This window comes from Tachypleus tridentatus, chromosome 13 (genome assembly GCF_004210375.1).
Source record: "Tachypleus tridentatus isolate NWPU-2018 chromosome 13, ASM421037v1, whole genome shotgun sequence".
NCBI lineage: Eukaryota > Metazoa > Arthropoda > Merostomata > Xiphosura > Limulidae > Tachypleus > Tachypleus tridentatus.
Genome location: NC_134837.1, coordinates 71,249,247 through 71,257,516, shown reverse-complemented (window position 1 = coordinate 71,257,516; position 8,270 = coordinate 71,249,247). Strand labels below are relative to the sequence as shown.

At 34.2% G+C, this 8,270-nt stretch overlaps 1 protein-coding gene across 3 annotated transcripts; it reads left to right on the top strand.

Annotated features, from left to right (window-relative positions):
• Window positions 1-4,249: 4,249 nt before the first annotated feature.
• Window positions 4,250-6,913, top strand: LOC143238078 (transcription factor MafK-like). 3 transcript variants are annotated; one of them, XM_076478013.1, is made up of 3 exons: window positions 4,250-4,265; window positions 4,523-4,560; window positions 6,142-6,913. In XM_076478013.1, the coding sequence occupies exons 2-3, from the start codon at window positions 4,558-4,560 to the stop codon at window positions 6,544-6,546; spliced, it is 408 nt and encodes a 135-aa protein (XP_076334128.1). In that variant the 5' UTR covers window positions 4,250-4,265; window positions 4,523-4,557; the 3' UTR covers window positions 6,547-6,913. The 3 variants fall into 3 exon arrangements, with proteins under 3 accessions (XP_076334128.1, XP_076334129.1, XP_076334127.1); XM_076478014.1 differs by lacking the exon at window positions 4,250-4,265 and having other exon boundaries at window positions 4,518-4,560; window positions 6,275-6,913; XM_076478012.1 differs by lacking the exon at window positions 4,250-4,265 and having other exon boundaries at window positions 4,520-4,737.
• Window positions 6,914-8,270: the final 1,357 nt, after the last annotated feature.

The following is an 8,270-nucleotide window of genomic DNA, read 5'->3' as shown; positions in this document are numbered from 1 at the left end:
CTTCAACGCTAGATGTCAGCACCATAGATGCTTTTGACCTACTTACAAATTGTTTCACTTTCGATCCAAAGTGGCGTCACGGAAAAGTTACAAAATGAAGAAGCATTAGAGTTGTATTATAGCAGCTGAAATACTTAGCAGTCGACAGGTTAAGCCATTTTAACTACAAGTACTGCATACACACAACATAGTGTATTTAATTAAAACAAGTTAGTTTTAGTGCATACGTTGTAGCTATACATGCTATGAAAAGTGGTTAGGTTATGATTTGTTAGAATTTACCACTTTATAATGCCCCTAATATATTCACGGCATCATTCAGTTGGCCGTGAAATTGTAGAATTTTATTTACTTAGTAGAAAAAGACGTAATTGAAGTAGAAATGAATACCAGTCGCACAATAAAACATCTGGAAAAACAACCATTCATCCTTCTGTTTCCATCCAATAATTCCAAAGTGAAACATAATTTACTACAGCCATGCCAATATAGGCCCGGCATTGCTCGGTGGTTAGGACGCTGACTCGTAATCTGAGGGTCACGGGTTCGAACCTCTGTCACATCAAACATGCCTGCCCATTCAGCCGTGACTAGAAATAGTCATTGGAAAACGGGTAGACTGTGGCTATAAAGGGATGCAAATGGTGAGCAACAATACTCAAGCACGCTGTGGCATCCAAATGATACTCAATTGGTATTAAGGGCCCTAATGTGTGCCAATAAAATATTCCACACACCACTACATTAGCAACCTTTCCCTTTGGCACAAGCCAGGACTGATCCATGGATTCATGCTGTTTAAACCAAATTCTGACCCTACCATCTGCATGTCGCAGCAAAACTCAAGATTCATCAGATCAGGCGACGTTTTTCCAATCTTCAATCGTCCAGTTTTGGTGATTCTGTGCCCACTTCTGTCTTGCTGACAGAAGTGGAATCCGATGTGGTTTTCTGCGTCAAGGTTTGACGCATTTGACGTTCAGAAATCCCCTTCTACACACCACTGTTGTAAAGAGTGGTTATTTCAGTATTTATGGCCTTCTTGTCAGCTTGAACGAGTCTGCCCATTCTCTTCTTACTTCTTTCTTTAACAAGGTGTTTTCGCCCACAGAACTGCCGCTCACTGGATGTTTTATGTTTTTCTCACCATTCTCTGTAAACTATATAGACTGTAGTGCGTGAAAATTCCAGGATGTCAAAAGTTTCTGAGATTTGGAGCCACCACGTCTAACACCAACAACAATTCTACTGTCAAAGTCACTTGAATCACACATCTTTCATATTTTAATGCTTAGTCGAACAACAATTGAATCTCTTTACCACGTCTACATACTTTATATATTGAGTTGCAACCACATGATTCCTGTTTAACTATTTGCTTTGAAGAGCAGGTGTACCTGATAAAGTGGCCACTGAGTGTATTAAAAAATGAAAGGAATACGTCACAAGAAAGTAACTGTTTCAAGAGTAGTTGAAAATATATATTGAGAGGAACCGTAGATTAAACCCAATATCAAATAAAACTCATTCCAAATAATACGAGAAAAAGAAAATTATTACCGTTGATGAAAACACAGCCATTAAGCCAAAACCATAAGAAATTAATAACTGCTATTACTTATGGAGACAATTTATTGAGAATGCGTTTTACAACCCAATGAAATCTAAGGGACAACAAAAAGCTGGCCAAAAATATAAAAAATACAGGAACTGGTTGAGTTTGTGGAGTGGAGTTCAGCTGAGGAGATTGAGGTAAGGGGAGATAAGAAGCTCATTATTTGAAAAAAAAATCTTTTATGAATCCATTGGTTTATCGATGGAAAACCTTCCAGCATATTGGTTAACACTGGTTCTACATCTATAATATTTTATTCTGATTTCGTAATGAAAGATAGCAAATTGCTTTGAAAGATGAAGACAGGAGCTGATGCATATAGCACTGGCAAAAAGGAAGTTGTAGAATTTTATTTACTTAGTAGAAAAAGACGTAATTGAAGTAGAAATGAATACCAGTAGCACAATAAAACATCTGGAAAAACAACCATTCACCCTTCTGTTTCTATCCAATAATTCCAATGTAAAACATAATTTACTACAGCCATGCCAATATCGGCCCGGCATTGCTAGGTGGTCAGGACGCTGAACTCGTAATCTGAGGGTCGCGGGTTCGCATCCCCGTCGCTCCGAACATGCTCGCCCTTTCAGCCGTGGGGGCGTTATAATGTGACAGTCAATCCCACTATTCGTTGGTAAAAAAGTAGCCCAAGAGTTGGCGGTGGGTAGTGATGACTAGCTGCCTTCCCTCTAGTCTTACACTACTAAATAGGGACGGCTAGCACAGATATCCCTCGAGTAGCTTTAAATTTAAAAACAAGCAAGCCGGAAAATTACGATTTTTTTCAATTTTTTGCGTTTTATTCCTGAGAATCCAAAAATTACTCACAAATTAATACATGATATGACCGTCTTTATTTTTCAGAAGATCATTAATCCGCTTTGGCATCAAGTCCACGAGTTGACTGCAATCTTTATTAATTTTTGGATCGCGGTATCACACCTCAATTAGCTTATCTTTCATAGTACAGTTTTTTCCCCGAAGTTTTTCTTTACATATCGCCCAAAGATTTTCAGTAGGATTTAAGTCCAAAGAGTCTCCAGGCCAGTCCAGCACCTTTATTCGCGTTGTAGTCATAAAATTCTTCACAAGTTTCGATGTGTGGCACGGAGTCAGATCTTGCTGAAAAATGCCAGATCCATCTGGAAATCTCTTTTTCAATTCTGGAACGACTTTTCTCTGCAAAACTTCGATGTACTGTGGTCCTCGCATCATACCTTATACGATATGTAAGCCCCCAACGCCATAGTAACTGAAAAAGCTCCAAAACATCTTCTTCAAGGGATGCTTTACGAACTGATTGATGTGAGATTCTCAAAGTTTCTCATTTGGAGATCCGCGAACATGCAGATTTCTTTGACCCTGTACGAAGAAATGAGTTTCGTCACTGAATAACACCTTCCTCCATTGTTCTTGCGTCCAGTTTTTGTATTTCAGACCCCATTGATACCGTTTTTTCTTCATTGAGTTGGTAAGAAGTTGTTTTTTAACTGGTTTTCTTGCCCTTCTAACGCAATTTTGAATGACGTAATATTCCTCAAAATTTCGTCATATATCCCAAAAATAGATCGACTGTACTGCAAAACACAGCTAATGACGCCGTCTGTGTGAAAAAATGACTATTATAGGAAATCAACGGGTCCAGCGAGCCTACACCGGCCGCCATGCTGAAAATATTGTAAAATGACCATTTGCTTCAATTAATTTGCACAAGGGTTAGAATATTATAGAAGATCACGGAATTGGTGAAACCAAAAATTAGGACAACAAAAGGATGTATGAGTAAAGGTTGACTGAAAATGTAAAAATCAACATTAAGAATTTCTTTAAATACATCAAAGGTAAACAGAATGTTAGAATGGAGGTCAGACCATACCAGCCCTCCTTTATCATATTGAGAGAGATGATAAAGGAAGGCTGGTATGTGATTATTATGAGATGACTTGGTTATTAAATATTGCTCTTTCTTCGGATGGAGTTCCCAGTGGTACAGCTGTATATCTTTGGACTTATATTACTAGAAAGCGTGTTTTAATATCTGTGGTTGGCAAAGCACGGATAGTCCATTGTATCGCTTTGTGCTTAAATTCAAACAAACAAATTAGAAGATGGAAGAGGCGAGATAAACCAATAGATCTCATGTTGTTCCAGAACGTTACGTTATGTTACTGGTTAGAGCATGTAGCTAAAATAAATGCCCTTTTTACTTGTTATCTCAGTTCGTTCTACTTTTCTGCCATTGGATTTCTCTGATAAAAGTGCTGCTATAGAATTGTGTTTAGAATCATGTTTCTGTAACTAGCTCTAACTTGTACCGAAGTGTTGTATAACTTCTTGTACTATCGTTGTTTATTACGTGATGTGACTTGTTTAATTAAATAATGGCGAGTTTCATTTTCTCTTTACACTGTGTTCAGTCACTTTATTCAAGTCAATCAAGTTGGAAATACAATTGAAAGTCTACAAGACATGTTGTGCCATTCTTTCCGTTATTGTGATTGCTATTGTTAATTAAAAGGTAATCAGTGCACCTTAGAATATCATAGACCCGTCGTTTCTATTGCAACACCAAATTTTGTATCGTATATAAAATAGCATGTTAGGTTGACTTCTGGTTTCCCGTTTGGTCCAGCTTAGCTGACAAGTTGTGGTATTGAACGAAAGAATTATAGGATAGGATCTTGTGACAGACATAAGATAGATCTTAAATGTTATATTTAAACGCCTCTGATATAAAATCTGTCACATACTAAAGAAGAGGAATATGAAATATAAAAAAAAAAGCATTATAATATATCTTTCGTAATGAGTAGTTGTTAAGTTTAACGCAGTTGCAATAGATAGTTTAATTTTTTCATTTCGTAAACCTAATCGATAGTTTTTTAATATTATATTTGTGTTTTGCAGGGGGAGTGTCATGATAATTATATTGCGAAGTTTGTATGGTGAGTTTGCTACCAAGTTATGAACTTAAATTTAATGTAACAAAGTAGTTGATCAAATATAACTAAGTGACTAGCAAAGTTATGTCATAAGTACTTACTAAAGCTTCGAAAATCATGTATAAAGATTATTGTAAACGAAAATAGGTCTATAAAAGAATGCAAAACTTGACGACGTTGGTAGGTATTAATGTTTCTAATATTAATACTAGCACCAGTCAAGAGTGCTGAGTAACTGTTACGTATTAGACTAAATTATTTAGTTTGGGTTAGCCATAGCATACAATTCATCTCTGTTGTCTCTTTGTAAGTTTTGCGAAACTATATTTACATTAATCATATACTTTGAGTTTGATAATGTAAATGAATTTTTATGCTAAGGTTAGTAGTCCATATGCCTAATAAAGTATCAGTAGTATTAATATTTTTAACGATACTTGTACATTATGATATTACTAATGTTATAATACCACATTAATGCCATTATCATGACTCCCATAATTAGTGGCTAGGTCTATACAGTATACATTGAAACTTGTGTTGTTGCTTCTGTAGCACTCTGTCTGTGATAAACCATTTGATATTTGCAAGCAATATTAACTTCTGACCAAACCAGGTTATCTACTTAGATTAAAACTGGATTGATTGCAATAATGAGTACAGCTAGTTAAATACATCTTTCTAATGTTATTATAAAGATAAACAATGCATTGTTCCATCAGTTGCTCCTTACTGTTATTATTATTATTTGTTTAATTCCAAGTTAACATGTGGATAACAAAAGGCAGTTTGACCTTTTAAAGCTTCCCCATCACATTCATCATTAAAAAATAGCCTCTAAATAGCAGTTTATTTCACAGACTTACCATCCTACTGGGTTGATAGGCATAACAGTCCAAACTTCCATTTGTGGTGACTTGCTCTACTGCCTATGGAATTAAATATGAAAAAAATACCTAATGGTTCAGTCTTACTATTTCCATTAGTTCGGAATACCTTAATCAGATCACTATTGACCCTTCTATTCTCAAGAGAGAGAACAAAGTAAGAGATATCAGTCTATTTTCATATAACACTGAAATTTACTTTCAGGTCATAGCTTCTTCTTTGAACTATTTCCAACAACTTGGTGCTCTTTCTAATGTAAAGGAACTGAAAACACAATACTCTAAATGAGGCTTAGTTACTGACATATGCAATGAAATCAAAACCTTTCATAGACTTGTAGTTTATGCAACAATAAGTTAAATTAGCAGTACACATGTTATTCCAACAAATTATTCCATAATGTTAAAATTATAAAAGATGTATAAATGTAAAGGATATGTCTGAACTTAGACTGCCAAGTCATAAACAACTTATCAACAATGTTGAGGTTCAGTTTTCTAACCATTATACACTTCTACTTAATGAGATTACCCAATATCAAATTATCTGAGCATCTCTTATGTCTGAATCTTATATTCTGAACCATATATGTGTACAAACATTATATTATTAAATTTTTTTGTTAATGATGAAATATTAATATGTTTCTGTGTAAATATTTTATTGTAAGACATATATGTGATTTTGATTTAAAAGGAAGACATTGACAACAGAATTAAGGGTGACAGAAGTAGAATGGAGAAAAGATCAGTTACTGATGAGGAACTTATTAGATTTTCTGTAAGAGAACTGAATTGCTATCTTAAAACACATGGTTTAACCCGTGCAGAAATTGTGAAAATGAAGCAGCGTCGACGAACCCTAAAGAATCGAGGTTATGCAGCTAATTGTCGTAACAAACGAATGGAACAGAATGACGAATTGCAGCAAGACAAAAATGATACATTTGTTGAAATTGCTAAGCTAAAAGAAGAAAATAAAAAAATTCAAGAGGACATAAATAATATTCGTGAGAAATATGAAGAGCTCAAACATTTTGCTCAGCGACAGAACATTTCAGTACCTAAAGAGTTAGAGATTAGTTTTAAAGCTGAAGGATGATTTTCTTTGAAGTGACATTTTGTACTCTTCAGACATATTTTTATATAACATTTTATTGCTCTCTGCTGAATGTATTGTAACATTTTATATATAATTATATCTCAGTTTTAGTGTCTTATAATAAAGGTTAACCAGAAGATATCAGATAATCTAATAACTGTAATTTAGGGTTAAAAAGTTCTTTTGATAATGTTTTTTTTCAGTAAAACACTTTTTTTTTTACCTTTTTTGAGACTGTTGTAACTTTCGTTACCATGTTTCACGACAAGTTTTATCTGTTAAGACATGAGATTGCTAGATTAATGTAAATGGAAATATGTGTATGGTTTAAATTGAGTCCCAGTAAAGAAATGTTTATTACTATAAACATGAATTTTTTGTTTATTACTTGAATCTTAAGTTAAATGTTAAGAACAAACAAAAGAGCATCCTGGAAGACTGGAATATTTCCAGTAGGAAACAACTCTTGAAGGATGAGGAAGCTTAGAATAGCCAGGTAATTCTCTAGAAATAGACAGGCTGAACATCTGACCATTTGCTCATCAAGAAATAACTTCTTACTGGTAGAGTATAAATAAAGATGAGTTTAGTGACAACTAAACCAGTGTTGCTTTCTAAAGACTACAGTTTGATATTGATGCTAACTTATACTCTGACACTTGATATAATGTCACCAGTGAGGTAATATTTATTTAGGCACAGATTGAGAAAGTAGTGTTTGAAATGACAGCCATCCAACAACATTCCTAGCTTTACTGATCAGTTGATGTTAAGTCAAACTGTGTGTGATCCAAGATATAACTCTGACAATGTGCCAGTCTGTACAGAAAAACACTGAGTGAGATAATAAAATCAACCGAATCAGTCATTTGGCCATTCATGTCCATTTTCTTCAACAGTTTAAAAACCTTGGACATTGTATGATAGTTAAGGACATCATTATTAAGCTATTAGGTTATGGTGCTAAACCTAACTTCTATTGCTTTCAAGTAAATGAAATTGAAAAATGAATTTGTAATTAAAGTATATGATAAAAGTAGTGTATTTGTGGTTCTGGACAGTTACAGCTTAAACTAATAAAGTTCTCATATATTTAAATCACAGTAATACATATAAAATGCAAATGTTTTTCACCACAAGAAACTTATTATTAAAACAATAATAACTTGTGCACTTCAGACCTGCCACAGATGAAAAAAAAAACCTGATAACATTCTTGGCTTCTCTGTCTCAGAACTCCGTAAATGAAAGGACTGGTAACATGATAGTAAGTTGTTGATTGTTAGAACTTCACAGACAAACAGACCAGTAACACTTGTGTTAAATTGATGATTTGTGGAACTTCACAGGCAATACATCTGGTAACACTGTGTCAACATGTTAATTGTCAGAATTATACAGATGAAAAGACTGTAAATACTGTTTTAGCTTATATATATCAGAACCATGTTGATCAAAAATGTAAAATCAAATCATGAATGTTATTGTCTACCTTATGTCCAGAGGCCTGAAAAACTCCTTGGATACTCTGTCCTTGTTTTTGGATCCCCCATAATAGAAAATATATTTTTCTTTCCATCATAAAATTACCAGTTATTTGAATGAAATAAGAAAGTTCTAAAACAAATCATTTGTTATAAACTTTCCTCCCCATTCCCAGTGTGTCAGTGGTAAGGTTAGAGATTTACAATAATAAATTCAAGGATTTGATTCTGTGCTGTGGA

Bases quoted from the DNA above. Each gene is read 5' to 3' on its own strand.
- LOC143238078 (XM_076478012.1), top strand. From the start codon at position 4,717: ATGCAAAACTTGACGACGTTG. The intron at 4,738-6,141 runs GTAGGTATTAAT...TTGATTTAAAAG, and splicing joins TGCAAAACTTGACGACGTTG to GAAGACATTGACAACAGAAT.